This window comes from Platalea leucorodia (assembly GCF_965183815.1).
Source record: "Platalea leucorodia genome assembly, chromosome: 5".
NCBI classification, from domain to species: Eukaryota; Metazoa; Chordata; class Aves; order Pelecaniformes; family Threskiornithidae; genus Platalea; species Platalea leucorodia.
In genome coordinates this window covers 71,788,763-71,808,065 of record NC_138827.1, presented here as the reverse complement: position 1 = coordinate 71,808,065, position 19,303 = coordinate 71,788,763, and the positions used below count along the sequence as shown (strand labels likewise).

At 38.6% G+C, this 19,303-nt stretch overlaps 1 protein-coding gene across 3 annotated transcripts; it reads right to left on the bottom strand.

Annotated features, from left to right (window-relative positions):
- Window positions 1–181: 181 nt before the first annotated feature.
- Window positions 182–19,303, bottom strand: CFLAR (CASP8 and FADD like apoptosis regulator; the record flags this gene model as incomplete). Of its 3 annotated transcripts, XM_082311939.1 has the most annotated exons (12): window positions 18,916–19,303; window positions 15,917–16,062; window positions 13,708–13,793; window positions 12,540–12,968; window positions 11,576–11,681; window positions 10,514–10,649; window positions 10,242–10,339; window positions 9,098–9,149; window positions 8,284–8,330; window positions 7,009–7,087; window positions 1,256–1,769; window positions 182–320 (listed from the first exon to the last, which is right to left on the bottom strand). In XM_082311939.1, the coding sequence occupies exons 4-12, from the start codon at window positions 12,833–12,835 to the stop codon at window positions 182–184; spliced, it is 1,467 nt and encodes a 488-aa protein (XP_082168065.1). In that variant the 5' UTR covers window positions 12,836–12,968; window positions 13,708–13,793; window positions 15,917–16,062; window positions 18,916–19,303. The 3 variants fall into 3 exon arrangements, with proteins under 3 accessions (XP_082168065.1, XP_082168064.1, XP_082168066.1); XM_082311938.1 differs by lacking the exon at window positions 13,708–13,793; XM_082311940.1 differs by lacking the exons at window positions 13,708–13,793; window positions 15,917–16,062; window positions 18,916–19,303 and adding an exon at window positions 13,191–13,677.

The following is a 19,303-nucleotide window of genomic DNA, read 5'->3' as shown; positions in this document are numbered from 1 at the left end:
AAAATATAAAATCTAGTGCCTTAACACACCAAAACGCTTCTAAATCCCTGGGTTTGGAAGCAATAGGCACTTTAGATACACATGCAATAACAATGCATAAAGTAAAAGTATGTGTGAAACTGTCTGGATCATAGTAAGTGTTTCTCATTAGCCACTTCAGACATGTCCTTTCCAACAGCAGTTAAGTGGGAGAAAGAAAAAGTTTCTTCCTCAGTGTGTGCTGGAGCAGAAGTGAGTATTGTTGGCTTGGGTCAGTGGTCTTATTCCATTCATAGACTTTTCTGTTCAGTTCCGTATGGATATCTAATATAGAGAGTTTCCTGCAGCAACAAAAGTAAAAGCTTTCTATTAGAGAATGAAGCAAGACACCATTTAAGAATCCACAAGAGAGAAGACAACTTTAGACTCAGCAAGGAGAAAGTTTCAAATTTCAGTCTTTATTGCACAGGTTACACCTCTAAAACTCAAGGCTGAGTATGCATTTTGAAGACAATCTATTATAACCCAAATCAATATTGTGATATTCCTTAGGCTGACATGATGATCTGTGATTTCATTACAAGATTTTAGGGTTTGTAAAAAGGTACTAAATGTTAACCCTGCAACTATCTTGAAAAACAGTTGCTAGCTCCCTGGTAGATCAATTGTACAAAGAAAACCTTTGTTGGTTAAGTTATATATCCAAACTTATCTGATCTTTGCTCAGATTCCTTCTGATAATCTCTTTAGATAACTAAAGCTTTCTGATATTTAAATTCAAGATTACAAATTGGCAATCTAGTGGCTCACTGAGTGAAGGGTTAATTAGATCTAAAGAAAGGACAAAATCCTTCCCTCTTCACTGCCTTTTCCCCGAACTTAGGCACTGACTTCATATATCTGCAAGCAGAGCCCTTCTTAGTGATAAAAGGCAACCCTCAATTTGACAGAAGCCTGGTGTGTGTCTTGTCTTGGAGAAGGAAGATTTCCAATCCTGACAACACATTACCCAGGACAGGGTCTTCCCTTCTCACTCTGTAAGCCCCAGTGCCATAACACACTTTCATGTTACTATCCAGAATCAGAAACTTCACTCCTACTTTAGACTACCTTCCTGTGCCATCGTTCCAGAATCAGGTATACTTGTCTTTTAACCTATGACACAGCATGAAGGCACTTTTCAGGACCAGATGGGATGAAACTTAAGGTTTCTCTTTCTCTAGGACAGCAGGTTGCCATAGGAAAAGGGTTATTTTTTCCTCTTTTTTTTATTTACCTTTTATGAGGATTGCGGAGTAGCTCAGCCAGACATCGCAGATAATATGAGGATGAACTGGGAGATTTTTCTAGTGTAGACACATCCACCTTGCACTGACTCCAAAAGATGTCCGCTACTTGAGGGATAGTGACTTTCCAAGGGATTTTTGCGTTAGCAGTGATTTTCTCATCATTCCCATCTACTTCCAACAGACTAGTACATTCTTGCTCATTTTCTGGCACAATGTAGCTCTGAATAAAAAAAAGCTTCGGTTTTCCTAGGAGTTCAGGACATGAGTCTCCTGTAAAGTATTTCTTTATTTGTTCCAAAGGGAATCCAGAAAAGGTATGGTCTGTACAGAAGATGCTCTGAGGACTTCCACGGCTGACCAATATGCAAATGAAGCTGTCACAATTTCTGTGCTTCTGCAACCTTGCAACTTCAAGCAATGTTTGATTCATAGTGTTCATATTTAAATATCTGTGACAATGAACGTCATAGCCTAAGTCTCTGAAGGTCTCTTCCAACATATCTGAAAAAAGCAAGATGTAATTAAATCACACCACATCAAGGCTCAATCTCAACTCTCTTGAATTACAGTATTTACAGTATTTCACTATTGGACATAAGATGCTTATTTCATCACAATAATTACAAAATTGGGAGTACTTGATGTTGATCACAGTACACGACATACTTATATAGCTATCTGCACGTTGTCTTTAATATGAGTTATCATAGAATCATAGAATCGTTAAGGTTGGAAAGGACCTCTGAGATCATCGAGTCCAACCTGTTAACCTAAGTGCCTGGTCTACCTCTAAACCACATCCCTAAGCACCACATCCACACATTTTTTGAATACTTCCAGGGACTGTATGTACTTCATGACAGCAAAGACACTACTATTTGGTAAGTGATCTGTTCCAAATTCCACAGACACTTGCATGCTTTCATTTAGAGCCAGTATCCCAAGTTCCTAGGACTTGAAACATTAGGCAAGAGAAAAACATTAGAAAATGCTTCACACAGAACATTCTTGAAATGGTAAGGAGTGATCTTGATAGCATGGGAAGTCTGTTTCACCTTTTAACTTGTCAAAATTACTCTGAATGGTTATTATAGATATACAGAACTGCATAGGAAACACAGAGGCTCCCTTCATCAGTCAAAAAGGAACCTACTGCAATCATTTATGCTTCCTATTATATAAAACAGACTTTAAGTGATGAGTTCCAGGTGGAGAATGGACACTGCAGTCTTAACTGTGACAGAATGGCATTTTCAGGGAAAAACCAAAAAAAAAAAAAACCAAAAAAACTGAACAATGAACCTTTTCAAATGTGTTAGAAATTTAAATCTTGATTTTTGGCTATCTACAGTTTAACTCTATTGTATTTGTGTTAAACTGTGCTGCAGGAAAATGTGCTATGCCCTGAGTAACTACTTTGGATGTTTATTAATATGGGAGTGAAACCAGATACACGGTGGTTAGAACCACAGGTATTTTTTAAGTGTTCAGAGAACCACAAGCTACTAGTATGACTCATACCTGTAGCATCGTATCTTTAGTATAAACCACATATACATTGCCCATGCACAGTTTCTGATATGACAGGAAATATCAAGTGCCATGTGTATGTAAAATGCCTTACAGACACAGGAACCTAGACTGTTCCTTGACTTCCAAAGTTTAACAATCCCTAATTAGCAGAGGCTATTTCAGAGGTGACTGGCAGCAAAGCAGGAGTTCTACTACCACACTGTTCTCCTCAAAAAGCCCATAGTGAAAACAGGGAACAGAACTTGTAACTTTCCTCAGCAAAATACAGGGTAGACACAAACTCTATACTACAGCGAGGCGGAAAACAGGAACTACAGCGTTTCATTCCAGTTCTGTTGGTTTCATTAAATTTTGTAAAATAATTAAAAAACTTTCCAGACATTTTAAAATTTGGAAATAGAAAGGAAAAATCCCCTCTATTTTAGGCAATAAAACATGCAGTAAAAATAAATAAGTAAACCAAGATTCAGTATTAATACAGTTTAGCAGTCATACTCGATGAAGCACTTCATCCATTAGAGGGCGGTAGTATATACGCAAAACGAGAGTTACAGCAACGAGAGTGCTTTTCCTATGATTTACTATCTCACTGTTTTCCTATAACTAACTTACCTCACTAGCATGTACACATACACGCAAAGATACAAAACTTGGTGTCACCTTAGACTATACACACACTCTAAGTATCACAATTAAAACAAAATAAACCCAACGAATTTAGAGCTGATACCTTAGTTTAACAACGAATCGGAAATTATATATGGTAAGCTTTGGATACAGCAATTTTACTTTAAGGCAAGACAAAACACAGCATCACATGCTGCAACCTGAGATCAGAAAACATCTTGTTTCTTCAACAGTAATCATCTCCCAACAAACCTCCACTGACTTTTGAGCATTTCCACTCTACATAAAAAACTACCTTTTTCTCCCCTTGATTGTTGTTGTGGTTTAACCCCAGTTGGCAACTAAGCAGCACACAGCTGCTCACTCCCCCTCCCCCTCCCTGTGGGATGAAGGAGAGAATCGGGGAAAAAAAAGTAAAACCCATGGGTTGACATAAAGACAATTTAACAGGACAGCAGAAGAAGATAAAATAATAAAAATAATACTAATAATGATAAAAGAATATACAAAACAAGTGATGGACAATGCAGTTGCTCACCACATGCTGACCAATGCCCAGCCCATCCCCGAGCAGCCATCAATGCCCTCTGGCCAACTCCCCCCAGTTTATATACTGAGGAATGGAATAGCCTCTTGGCCAGTCTGGGTCAGCTGTCCTGGCTGTGCTCTCTCCCAGCTTCTCGCTGGCAGGGCATGAGAAGCTGAAAAGCCCTTGACTAGTGTAACCACTCCTTTAGCAATAACTAAAACATCAGTGTGTTATCAACATTATTTCTCATCCTAAATCCAAAACACAGCACTATACCAGCTACTAGAAAGAAAATTAACTCTATCCCAGCCAAAACCAGGACAGTTGTTTACAACGTAAGGATAAAAATTGGCTTCCAAATGGAAAAGTCAAAAGCAGCTATTTACAAAAAAGCAAGACTCTTATTTACAAAACCACAAGGTGCATTTCAGTTTGAATTTTATCAGCATCTGATGAATTCACATTGTTTACACTGGGCATTTTCAATTGTTTTAATCCTTGATCCTACAGTATCTATTATTGCCTCAGCTTCCTCAGATTAAATCTTTGGATAGCTACAGACTCTAATGCATGCCACAGATACAGTTCCTAACGTTCTCCCTGCCATCTTCTCTTTCTTTGGTATTTTCAGACTTCAGAAGTAGTGTGGCACAACAACTCTATAGAGTAGTGAATGCCTTTCTAACAGACTTCTTTAAGCAATGCCGTATATCCTGCCTTTCCTGAATCTCACTAGCACAGTAATGTATTTCATTGAAAGTCTTGCTTTCTATCATGTCAAAATGTTAATGATGCACTGGTGACATCAAGTATCTGAGACAAACGCATGATTTAATTGCTTCTGTACCCAACGCAGACACACATGGAGACTGAGGCACACTAAGACTTACTCTGCGTGGTTTTGGCACAGCAGTAGCAGAGCCATGGTTTGCAGGTGTATCTGACATGCCAGATGCTAAATATGTAACCCATTTTTGTCCTTTCCAGTCAGCAGACTTCCTCTATCACATTTACACTTTCTGTTCTTGTGCAAGTACTGAAATGACCATATGAGCTCGTGAAGGGCACATGCATTGATTTTTTTTTTTTATTTTGTGCACATCTTTGTATTTAGTAGCAATTACTATGACAAAGGGGTCTGCACAGTATATTGCCTGTGCAAAAGATCTGTGCCTTCTAGGGAAGAATAGATCTAAATTTATGTATCCGTGACTATGAACTGACATAACAGTTCCTTCTTTACTTCCTGTTTTCTCCAGCGTACGTGCCTTATCTGCTTTTATACTTACTGTTTCATTTAAAAAAACTCAGACCTGGCATAGTAAAACATTCTTGTTCAAAAAACCAGGTCAGCACATGCTCATATCCCATTAGAGAGTATGAAATTTAAAGAGGTTTTTTTTGTGAACAAGGCTATTTTCACACCTCATGTTTCCTTTAACTCTCCACACTGAAATTTCTCTAGCGATCCTTTTTGCGCTTGCTTTTAAGAAACAGAACTTCAAGTAATACATAATTATTTTGGTACTGGAGCAGACCATTGTGCTACCTTCCAGATTAAGCCTGCATAGTAACTTTCTTGCATCAAAAGGGTCTTTTGTTCTCTAAAGCTACCATGAAAGAGAGAAGAACAGGAAAGTAAAGCAGCAGGCAACAGGACAGAGTAGAATGTTTGATTCCAACAGCTGCCCCAGCCCCCCAGTCTTTCAGTCCTTGGCAGGTTGTCTTTGTTTTATTTTCCTCTTGGGGCAAAAGTCAGCGTATTTTTTTTGAGAGTAGAACTGAAGAAGTGCTTTAGTTTAACAACTTAATTTCTACATCCAGCAATTGCATCCTTGGGGTTTTTTTTGTGGTGGTTTTTTTTTTTTTTTTTTGTGCTTGTATGTTTGTTTGTTTGTTTATTTTTCCAGAGGCCATCGATGAACTTGGTAGGACAGGCCACAATCAGATTCCAAGGATGCTTCCCAATTGCATGTAACTGAGTCAAGTGATTTCCTTGTCCCTCTTCTCCATGCATGGCAGGATTGTTAAGCAGTTGTAGTTCCTGTTACCCTAATGGCAAACTAAGTGTGTTATTTTATATCATTTACCTAAAATACTGTTGTCAAGCAAACATCAAAATTTTACTTTGTGTCAGTGCTCTGCATCCACTGCTCTTCAGCAACTACATCAATAATTCTAAGTTGGTCCATCTGCTGGACCATTAGTTATGAGAAAGCACAAAGCCTTTGTGCATCTCGTAGCTTATTACAGAACTGACTGCAACTACTCTCTTCATTTTTATTTTTAGCCTCATGTGTTCCAATGATTAGAGAGTGCGGGTTTTTTTGTTTATGCAAGAATCTGATTTTTGGATTCCACAAAGGCAATCAAGAAAAACCCATATTTTAACCATGGCACTGACTACCTTGAATTCTACATGCAAATTGGTTTTTTGGTTTGTGTTTTTTTTGTGTGTGTGGTTTTTTTTTTTTTTTTTAACTAAACCAAGAGGGAAGTAAGAAAAATTCCTTTCCCTATAAAGCTATGGTGATGGTTTCAGTTAAACTGTGCAAGATGTAACAGAAGCCTAGGTACATTATTAATAAAGGACCACGTGCCTTCAGCTATTCAAAATCTGTGGTGTCCATTATGATTACACTTCAAATCCGCAACAGCTTTGGTTTTGGTTTTGTTAACTGGTGGGCAACACTATCTTTACCATCTCTCCCAATAACCTGCTGTATGACTGCAGCTTAACTGTTCTGTTAGTCTCTGAACATCCTTTTTCTCCCTCACAAAATTCAGTCTAAGCCCTTGTAAGTTCTTTCATTCAGAGATTCTGCACCAAAACCCAAACAAACATTGTTTGCAATAGTTAGGACAGTTGGCTTTAACCTCAGGTTGGGCCTTCCAACTCTGTGCTTTAGAAAACTTACAAGAATTGATAAGACTAGCTGACTAGGACATTACCCTAGTCTGGCTGGTAAATGTACATCATATTCTTTATACTAAATTGTTCTAATTATCCAAGATTAACAAGATAAGGAACTTCAAATTCCAGAGACTTACCTGTGTCATTGCCAATACAGTCTATTATCAGGCATATTCCTAAAGGTCGACTTTGCATTCTGTACTGATCATCAAATACCTGAGGAACGTGAAGGACAAATACTAAGTTAGTATGTCACTCTCTCAACTTACAGACTTTATTGTTTTCTCCAATTTAACCACCTCAGATCTATTCAATTACATTCTGTTATTTTTTCCATAGAGTAGCTAGCGGAAGTCTACCTACTGGGATAAAAGATGTCTTATCTACGCAACTAAAACAAAAAATCATGAGAGAAGGACTAATGATTTTTTTTTCCTTATTTCTAGTATAGGCTTAATTTTTGCATCCTTGTGTTACGCAATCTTACTATCACAATGATCCTTAATCAAAAACTAAGACTGTACCAGAAATGAGAGGTGAGTTTGAGACTGAACCTTAACTCTGGACACATCTTCAAATGTAACTCTCCCCCTACACTACCTCCCCCCCCCCCAAAAAAAAAACAAACCAAACAACCCCAAAAAACCCCAAACCTGTATGGGGTGGAGGGGCTTTTTGAAGACCTGGACTATGACAGGAATGATCCTTCTATAGTACTTCCAAATTAATTTCTTTAAGTGTAACTGCTATTGAGATGTTAGGAGCTATAAGCTTCATCCAGCCAACACAGTAAATGTAGAGAACTTTTGTGTTTTTCAGGTATGCAAACAAGCACTGCTCATCAGAACAACATTTATTGCCTTATTTAGTGGAACAACCTCCTTGTAATGACTCTATCACAATTCCTCTCCCCTTTAAAAAGATTACAATCACTTTGCTACATATAACTCCCTGGTTCCTGGCCTACAGGAGAGCTGGTGAAAATAGCAGTAGTCCATTCTTATCAAATACCCAAAGCATGTCTGTCTTCTACCTGGAGAGCAAGGGGCAGGGAGAGAATAAAGAACAAAATTTACTGAATGCAAAGAAGCCCTGCCATTTCTAATGCAGCTGGCAAGAGGTCTGACTTCCAACAGGTTTTGACTTAGCCTCCACTAATAAATATACATGTTCTCTGTGCACATCATATATACATGCATTTTGCACAGTGCTGCTTCCATTTTATATTAAAAATATATGCTGCAAAAACAGCTCATAGAACCTGTTTATGGCTGAGGCAGATATGGATGTACACATCCTTCTGTTTGCATGCAATTAACGGAAATCTCAAAATGAAACACAAAGAAAACTAAGGTAAATACCTGCAGAGGTTTTTATTATATTTACATGCATACATATGCACAAGCACATACCTTATGTGACACTGGTCCTGATTCCTGAATGGGCACGTGGACTGGTTCTGTTGCAGTTAAAACATACAGAAGTAATCTCAGTATGTAGGTACCAGTGACATTTCTTTGACACCAAATCAGTTACAGAGGAACCTATCTAGTTCAGCCAAGTTTTCACTCATCTGGACGTCTTAGTTTCTATGCTACTGAAGTTAAAAAAAAAAAAAACACAAACCCAAATATTTTACCTCTAAATGTTATTTGGATTGCATTCTACATTGCTTGTGACTAGAATAAACAAACAAACAAACAATCTCTCCTACACTGCGAGAATTCAGCCAACTACTCTTTTAAAAATCACCATATTTAAGAGGTATTATGGGTTTCCAGAAAGAACACAGCAAACACGGTAAGAACATGGTACTCTCCAGACAACTTCCTGGCCTGCCTGGTGGAGAGTCCACCACTGAACAGACACAAAAACTTCCTACTCAAGACTTAATGGACATGGCTGCACTACGTGGGCCTCCAGAGCTGGCTAGTCAACCTTTTCCATGATTTTATTACTAAACTATTTATTCTGTTGGAAAGTTGTGACAGTGGAAGCCCAAAACAATTTCAATAAAGTTTTAAGATCTGGCAGCACAAGCAAAGCAAATACAAGAGCAAACAACAAGGCAAGGCTCAGTTTTCAGAGGTACTAAATACCCTCTGCTCCTGGTGGTATCAACTGAATTAGCCATAAACACAACTACCAAACAACAGTCCTTTTGATACAATGAAACGCATCGTTTGGCTCTTTTATATTATCAAAACTCAGATAAAATGCTCTTACCCAGGATAAGACTTTGTCCACTTCGTGGTTCTTCTTTGTTCACATTCTGGACCTAAAATGAAGAAAAACATGTATTTTCCCTCTCTCCTTCAAGAATTAATAATCATGTGTTCCAAAATATAACGCAATAGTATTTTTCTTCCTCAGTAAAAGGATTACATATTTTAGATTCACATCTATCAGCTAACTAGAATTACAAAATAACAAATAAAAAAACCCCTACCAAAGCCACAAACAAACAAAAAACCCCAAACCCTTCCTCCTCAGAAAAAAAAAATGACCAGTTTGCCATGAACAGCAAAGAAAAGCTTAATCCTTAAAATAGTAAAACAAAAAAAACCTCTGAAGATGTGAATTTTGTTTCCTATAGAGCAGCAGGGAGGAACTTTCACTGAATTAAGAAAGGAAACTATAACATTATTATCACAGTGTGGAAAGTCAATGCAAACTCTTTCCCATTAGTAGTCTGGAAAACAAAGCTGTTGTGGCATTGTTAGTAGAGACAAACTGCATCACTGGTGTCTTGTATGTAAGCTTTATACATACGTATTTACTGAATACATGACAGAAGTGATCTCATCAAATTCATTTAGCAAGGCTAAAGACTTTAATTCAGGTCATACTATTACAATATCAGACCTAACCCAAGTATGAAGAATACTGCATGCAACAGGATTTGATGACTTGACATACTGAGATATCTTCATTAAAATGAGATTAAAACAAAACACACAAAAAAATTCTGAAAAGCTCTTCTTAAAAAGCCACAACCTTCAGCTTCCAAAGTTAAAAAGCTACTTTCCCTGCCAAGTCCAGAAGAACAAAGAATAATATGTTTTGCAAAGAACAGTCAAAGCAAAACTTTTCACTCGCCAGAGTAGCAGGAAAAACTTTCAAGATACAGATTTTATATGTCCAACTAATAGGAAAAAAATCACAGAAGCTCTTTAAAGGGGATCTTTCTCAGTCAGAAGATTTAAATCACACCCTAAACCCAGCAAATAACAGGCATAAGAGAAATAAAGCAAGTAGTATTTTAGTTACTAGCAATCTCTCATTCCTTAGGCTCTGTAAAGATTAATCCCCTTTCAATGGCTGGCAATATTTAGAAATAAAGGATCTGTCTGATTTATTGTATACTTACCCCTGAATTATAAGGAGGATCAATCAGACTGAGATTAGGGAGAGATGCCTGAAGTGCATTTACATATACTGGCTGAGGATGAACGGAGCACATTAAAGCTGAAAATTTAACAGAAACACACAGAGAAATACACCCTCATATATCAAGTGTTTTAAAAGCCTTAATCTGTGAAGCATGCAAATACTCTGACTTGTAACTCATAATTTTATCTTCAGTAAGAGCACATCTGATCCTTGCTATCGAGAATAACCAGTGCAAAAATAGCACCTTACCTTCGTATTTGTACTTCTGAATCTTCCTAATCAGGTCTATCCTGTGAATATTTCGAAAACAACTTTCTATCAAATCCAGTTGATTAGGAGCCACCAAATTTAGTTTCTCCAGGTCAATCACAAGAGCTAGAAAACTCTAGAATAGCAACAGAAACCAAATTGTCATATCAGTAATTTGTTCTCTGCCAGTCAGTAACAAAGCAACCCAGAAAATAACATGGGGAGGTCATAAAGGTTGTATATTGAAGAACTAGGGACATTACCTTCTGAAATACTAAGAAAATTATCTGGAAGATATAAGAATTCTTGGTATTATCATAGGAGTAATGAAAACTAGGAGGTGCTATTTTTAAAAACAAATCAAAGTTTTTGAGGAAACAGTTTTGCATTTCCTTGTCGCTACAAAGCCAGCCACTTGGAATGTCACCTCACAGGCCACAAAGCAAGAGGTAAGAAAAGCTTTGGGGAATTTGCAGGACTTCTCTCCTTCTTTGGTTAAAGAGAGAAAAAGAATAAAACTCAAAGGACAAAGATGGAAATCTTCAGTCTTCTATGCACAGTGGTCAAGTTTTCTGAACCCTCTCTATCGAATCTCTGCTTTCTCAGAGCATTTAAACATGCAGAATGCAAATGTACAGAGAAAGACATAATTAAAATAAAACTGTTCTTTTTTAAGTGAAGCAGAGCACAAACATAAAAAGTGATCTTGTAATTCAAAATACATTTCATATGATTATTGGTTTGAGAGCCTTCATATATCAACTTTCAGATCACTAATACTGAAGATTTTTTTTTAATGCCTTCTGCCTGCAAGGTTCATGCTAACACCATTCACTACACCAAGTCTTCACTGTTCCCGCTTACTGTTTCTCATGCTTCTTTTCTTGAACTAAAAAATAAAAATGAAATAGAAGTCACTACTTCTTCTCCACTTCCTGACTTGTCTACTCCTGCCTCACTACCCCTTGCAGTACTGTCTCCCCTCCTTTGCTGTCTAGCTACTTCCCTTTTTACTTTAATCTCTCGTTGCTTCAGAGGAGAATATCAGCAGAAAGACATTACCTTATCTTTTGCCATTTTCATACGAGGTGCGTAATCTCTGAGTAGAAAAACAAGAGAACTCACTTCTTCTTTTTCCAGATTCTCATTAATCTCTACCATTAGTACCCTGAAATAAAGTTGAGACGTTTCTAAAGGATTAGCTTTCAGCAAGACCCCACCCTTGCCCAACTCACCCAACTTCTCCCATGTCCCAGTCTTACATGTACCATTCCCAATTAAACGACAGGAAAAAAGCCTACCCTGCTCCAAGATCCAATTACAAAATACCTACTCTTGCTCATCAGCACCTGCATTACTCAGACTGACTGTGTAATAGCCACTGCTAGGAAAACAGAAGTCTCCTTAATATTTCAATAGAGATCAAGTAAGAGAATGAGACAACAGAACACATCCTTAACTTTTTTACTTGGTAGTTACAGGGGTTTTATTTCAGTGAGAAGTTAACACAAGAAAATCTTCCTTATGAGTACATACATTTCTTTCTGAAGTCTCTCAAAGAAAATAACTGGAGCTTCTTAATTTAAGCATCTTAAAACTACAGAGTAGAAAGTAGCAAGAGACAGGTCCCCTGAGAAAAGCTATACCACACGGCTATGTGCCCAAAACAAACTAGAAAAGAAAGTATCTCTAACTAATGATGTTCCTCTAAAGCGTAATTTCTACCTGCTAATCTAGAACTGTACAACATCACTGGTTTTATTCATTAACATATACAAACTCCATAAAGATAGATGCTTCTAATGCCTTGACTTGTAATAAGCTACTAAGGCTTATTTTAGGGACTAAACTTGACATATTCTTTTCACTATAACTCTAGATATAATGCCCTTTTCTGATTTTTTTTACCTTCAAGACATATTTAGAAAAGAAACAAAAAACAAACCCACAAAAAACCAAAACTAAACAACCTGCATACATTTTGAATAAAAGAGAGTAGCCTCGAAATCTGAAATAGATGTATTACCTGTAATCAGGGACAATTCTGAGACTCCTGGCAAGGTTAGCTTCCACTGTTGCTTTCTCAGTCTTCAAGATCCTCCTTAGCAAGTCAAACCTCTTAACCCTGTACAACAGCTCAGACAAGCCAAGAAAAGACAATTTCTCCCTCTCATTCAAAGCCACCAAGAGCTCTCTCAGGTTGGCAGTGGCCAAGTCAGGAGCAAGGTCTCGGCATAGGAAAACCATAATCTCTTCTTCTTCTTTATCCAATTCTTGTTCAATCTGGTGAATAAGGACAGCTGGCACTTGGCACCTGGTCATCACTTTGTCGCTGTCCCTTTAAAATTGTGAGCCTACTGTTTTTTAAACAGGAAGCCAACATGACATGAAGCCCTTGTCTACCACAGCACTTCTGTGTTCATTCTTAACTAGATGCATTTTTACATAAGCAGTTCTGTGGGAGAGAATTAAAAGGTACTAAATCAGTGATCTGCTGCACAAGTTCACAGTTAACTCTCCTATCTGACGTATTTCACTTACAACTAAAATACCAACGTAGTCTACATAGACCGCCTGTTCTCATGGGGTTCTCCCAGCTGTTCATTACAGAACAAAAAGTACTTGGTAGGTCATGTTAATCAGAAAAAAATGGAAGTTCTTTTTAAAGTAAAATTACCTTAACATAAGTCTGTAAATTCCATAGGAAGTGAAACAAAAGTCATCAGCTTGCTGATGAGTGATATTTCAAGTGTTTCTGGAAATAAGAGTTAAGTTCCACAGCAACTTAAGTCTAAAGCTCTGATCTCTTCCCAGCAACCCTCCACACCCCCTGCTCACCACCACCTTTTCTCCCCTAAAAGTCTCAAGGCATTTTTCAGGAAGAGTTTTCGGAGCTAGGAGGTAGTGTAACCACACATTGTAGACAAAAGAATTAAAAAACAGCCACATATAAACTCACCGCTATCAGGCACGCACTTTGCCTTAAATGAAGTCAAAATAAAGGAAATATTCACAATATGTAATATTTTAAAACACTGATTATCTATAAATTCAGGAATGTGTGGATTTTCTTACTTATTAGTATAATTTATAGTGATTCCATTCTGAATGAGCTACTGGGGTTTTAAGGATTCCCCACATCCTCCCTCCCTGCTCAAAAAGATCGAAGAACCACACAAAGAAAAAATTCCAACCTTAAGTATGCAAATCAGTTAGCTCCGAAGGTATACATAAATGATAGACTGTCTTTTTCTTCATGTGACATTCATGTTTCACCATACTGAAAACCGAAATAAAAATTCAAACCTAGAAAAAACCCCACCCTTGTGATTAACAAAATAAGTAGGGTGCTATGCTCAATTTCCACTGCCACCAACTATGGAAATTCTATCTAACCTTCTCCAGTCCCCATTACCTACATGCAGAACGGTGAAATGAGCAATTTAAAGACAAATCTCAGCCCTTACAAGAAGTTCAGTCACTATACCGAATAGTTTTGTTTAAACCATTCTGAGAAGCAAAAGTCAATTCAACTTCAAAGCCTAATACACTGAAAGATTCTAGCACCTGGAAGCACATTCTGGAAGTCACAATCAACAATGTCACATACTGTGTCCATGCATTAAGGACATGAGATGAGAGAAACTCATCTACAAGCGCCTTTTTTTTTTTTTTCATTCCAATGCTGTTTAAATGAAACGGCTCTATACATCCATCTGACTTTCCTCAGAAAATGAGTAAGAGTTGGATTCAATTGAACTCACGGATTGGGTTCCACTGCCCACTAAAAGTGCATATCAAATTCAAGTTCCTAGGGCAAAGTCTCCTTTATCTACATCTATCCCAGTGACCCATGTTTTCTACGGAGTCAAAGACTGCAGTGGCTTTCTCCTCCAACGCTGTTGCTGACAGTCACAATAGCAAGTCACCAGTATTAAAAAAAAAAAAAAAAAAAAAGGGCACTGTTAATCTTGCTGATAGCATGTCTGAATCACTAGCAGAATATAGCACAAGTAGCTGCTATGACCTCAAGGTCCCATCTTCAGAAGCAAAACGGAAGGGGAAGGTAAGGAAGGGCAGCACAGGCAAGCTGTAAAATATCATAAACCCACCATGTTAGAAGACCCAAGCAGTACTCAGCTTAAGTACTCCTGCACTTCCATACCACAGTGTAAATGAGATCTAATGTATATACGACAGAGTCCTCAAAACGCCACTGAGGCCGCTTTGGCTCATTTTCAGAAGCACAGAGCGTTCAACTGCAGCTGACAGTTAACAGGGCTGCAGATACCCTGCTTAGCCCATTGCAGCCTCCTACCTGCGTTCTATGCAGACTGTGCTGAATACCTAGAGTAAACACACAATTATAGTACTCCTGCTACAGCACACAACCAGCAAAAAGCAACACCTATCCTCTCTGATACGGTTCTGTTCTTCAGAACCCAAAAGGGATAGGCACAAACACAGTGTTTTCCCTCATCACATGACACCATTCAGGAACCTGGGAGAATGAAATGCACTGTTTGCTCTAAGAAGTGCAACAACATTTAACTCTAATGTAAACAGTGCAAACACCAAAAAAAAAATCACAAACAGAAATGAAACATCAGTAGAAGCTGCCACTTTCAAATACCCAGAACCACAGTATTTTTAATACAGCAAGCTGAAAAGTTTAGTTTCCAACAAAACCAAACTGGGTAGACAAAATATTTCTACTATTGGACCTGTTCTATTTCATACATGGACCTGCAATGCTATCACTTGTACAGCTGGGGTGGAAGGGCAGGGTGGGAAAATTTTGCAGGCCTCTGATAAGCAAAGGAACCCCTTATGCACTGGAATGTGTTCTGTACAGTTTTCTATCAGAGGAAAAGCATATCTATTCCTAACTTATTTTCAATCTAGCATCAGCATTTGTGAGAATTCTACAGAAAGACAAAGACTGTTTTCATGACATAATGCAGTCAAGGGGGAGGCACAAAACACTCTCATATGAAAGCATCTCCCAAGTACATACAGCTGGGACTTTCAAAAGAGCTTGAGGAAGTCATATTTATGACTCACTTTAAAGAGAAATGGGAATTTAACAACTTTTGGCCACTTTCAGAAATCTCAGATAAACTTTATATTTTTTAAAAACTACTCTAGTTGATTTTTATCTGATCTTTTAAAACTAGTTAAAAAAAGAGGTGTGCGTGTGTGTGTGCAGTAGGGACGAATTTCCTACAGAGTTAAAATTTCAGACATGCAAAATTACTATTTATATGTTAGCTTAAAAATAATCTGCCTTTAAAACACATATATGAATTATTTATTTTTGTGAACTTCCTTTATGTAAGATAAATTGCATACTCATTATAAAAAAATACTGATCAATACTTCCAGTGCTGAAAACTCTCTTACCTGTATGCAAGTCTGTCCACAAGGACATTGAAAGACTGGCATTTGACCATTGCTGAATCACGGATCCAGATCCAGCACACATTGGTTTCCATCCAGTATTTTCCAACGATAGTCCATAGACAAAGTTGATTATATCAGCTTGTTTTCTGTTGGACAAATGTCAATGTCACAAATTACTGCTGGGGGCTACTTCCTAATTTTAGTGGGGGGAAAAACAAGGAAAAATTATCTAGGGTCATGCATTCTTCTGTATGATTCCACTGGTCCAGTGAACCAGGAATGATGCTCCAAATAAAAACAACTGCGCACATATAGTGATCTGTCAATAACATTCATTCCCCCAGGGTTCTGAGTGGGGAATGAGTAAAAGCAACATGAAGTACATATTTAGTATAAACTAAAATAGTTTATAACTTTGTGTCCAAAAACTATTTCACTGTATTTTGATAGCAGGAATGACACACCACTACGGCAAGCCTGATACATTCCATCTGCATACATCTGAGCCAGATCCACTTCACCGTGAGGGGTGAAGGGCACCATGCTTCACCCTTCCATCTGATATGACCACTTTTGCAAACGTCACAGATACAGTTATCATAGCTGTAACAATTAACGAGAAAAACAATGACAATGTAGAACCCAGCAGCCTGGCTTTCAATTTAGATTAGCTGGGTCCTGCAACGAGAAGAGTTATTGAGTATACATTCTTTACAAAGAGAAGAGGAAAACCAGCTTATCTTCTCAAGAGGAAAGAAAAAAGTTCACAGTCATCAGAGATAAAGCTGCCCCAATAGTTTGCGTGTTCACGTGCACGTGTAATTTGCCAATATTGCTGCAAGAAAACACTCAAGATTTTCCTCTTCAGTTCAATGTTTCATGTATTGAGTAAAGATTTCAATGCAAAACTTACGGAGCAGGAAGATGGTTAAAAAAAGAAACCTAAAGTACTACACATTCTCATTTACATTCCCGATTTATAAGAAATCCAGAATCATTCCAAACAGCTGAAGTCTAACACTACCACCATCACTGACAGATAAAAGGATACTGCAAGGTCACGTCAGGAACAGTGAATGAAAGGGGCAGGCCTACACACGGAACAACAACAACAACAAAAAATCTCTTTTCCTCCTGTATTCAAAGGACCAGGAAACCCCCTGGTATGCTGACAGAAAATGACTGGTGAGGGGAGAGTCTGGCTATGTTAGTTCACTATCACCTCAAATTCTCACAAAGGAAGGACTCTTCTGGGAAATAGTCTTAAGGTCTCTGGAAAGAAAACCACTGATTCTAGGGTGACTCATCTGTCCTCTTGTCCTCAAAAGAGGTCTGAGAGGAAACACGTTGCAAGGCACGTGTACCAAAGTGCACTTAAACACAAGTTTCTGGGTTTAGTTAACTTTCAGACTTTCCTGAACAGAGTGTAAGATTTTAAAGCTGATGAATTTCTCACATACTGCACAGGAAACCACCTTTGTCACAGGCGTATTTGTCTAAGTCTGCACTGACTTGTGACCCTGGGTATTACACTGTAAACATGGTTCAGAAGAAGACATTTTTTAAAGTAAACACCTGAGAATATTAGCAAGCATATTTACTCCTCAGACCACAAACCATTTCCATTCCACACTAAAACAGACAGAAAAAAGTCCGTATGTTCACTGGCTTCTATGAAGCTAATAAAGTTAATTATACTCCTATTTTTGAACTATTTTACACTGCCCCCAGTCCATACAGAATACAACCAAAATCAGGGTCAGATTTTTTTTTCTTTTTTTTTCCTCAAGGAGCAGGAAATAACAACATACTAAAGCTTCACAGACAAAGACACACAAGACTCCAGTAACTCCCTGCTGGCATTAACAAGTGGAGGCTGGTACATCTGTACAAGGCTCAAGCAATTTTACTCTTTCCTGTTTAATACTATGCATGAAACCCTTATTCCCATGATTGTAACACAAATGCTGCACAATATACAAATACCAATGTGATTATCAAGCCAAAGAGAAGTGTCCTGTATTAATGCTGGTAAGTCATCATATCAGGCCTTATATTAAGAACGAAGGTTTTTAAAGAGAAGCAGGGAAACATTTCACACTCTAAACATGGTCTACAATTAGTCTGTCATTTCTGACAGCATTTGTTTCTTGAATGTTTCACAACCATCTCTGCAGCAGCAAAAACAGGATAGAACATCAGTGGGTGTAGTTCTGATTTGGAAAATGACCTTTGTTTCCCAAGATGAGCTCATGTGGAAGCCCCTACGCTAGAGCAAGAGAGTAGGAGGCTACTTTGCTACAGGAGGCACTAGCTGCATTTTGTGCTTCCTCTGCTCTCCTTTGTTTGAAGAGGTAGAGGTGGTGAAACCACACAAAGGTAACTGCATTTTGAGTCATAACATCTGGCATTTTTCAAAGTTGAAAGTGAATGCATGCTCCACAACTTTCACATTTCCCTATAAAAAAAGGGGGATTTGGTACAATACTTAGGGAAAACAGGGAAATCCCGCAGAAACTTTCACATTTCTCATTACAGTATTAGGCTTAAATAGTTTGTTCTCGGTGTAAACTAGTAGTGACCGCGCTAATTTCCATTTAGAGATGCACTAGTTTAACAACACAGTCCTCCTAATCATAAAAACAAACTAAAACTGCTTTTACCGTAGGAGTTTATACAGATTTCCCGCAACTTTCTAACTACGTCATTTTAAATCACACTTGGAAAATGAAGCAAGAGGAAACTCTGCTCTACAAGATAAAACAGCTTCAGGCGGATACGCAGCGTCGGGTTTCGTTTCTCCTCACGAGCAAGGTCGGGCTCAGGCCCTACTTGTGCCGGGCTCTCCGCACCCAGCTCAGCCCGCCCCTCGGTGAGGACGGGGCCTAGACAGGGAGGGGGACCCGATCCCGGAGCACGGTGTGTTGGGACACCTATACTGAAGGCGCAGGGTGGGAAGAGAGATGTGAGGGAAAGGAAGAGGGAAAGGTACAACGCACCCAAACACGCCGGGAAGGTCTCATCTACAGCAGCGGGGCCAGGTCCGGCATTAGGAGCGGGGAGGAGGAGGGGGCGGCACTGGGCGTGGTTTCGAATATCGCTTCGCTTTCACATCAGTAGGGCGCGCAGAGCGCTTTTCGCTCGTACCTCTTGTGGCTGTTGGAGAGACCCGAACCACCTCTGCGCGCAGGCAGCAACACTGTTCAAGGCAAAGAGCTCCCCTCGCTGAGGGACGAGGGAACTGGCTTTAGCCGCCTTACCATCATTATACATCTGCCGAGCCACGTTCGCTAACCCTTAACGATTTTATCGTGAATCCGGCCGTTAACTATTTTGGGGCGAGGCGAGGGAAGGATTACGCTTTTCGTTTTGCTTTACAGTTTACCT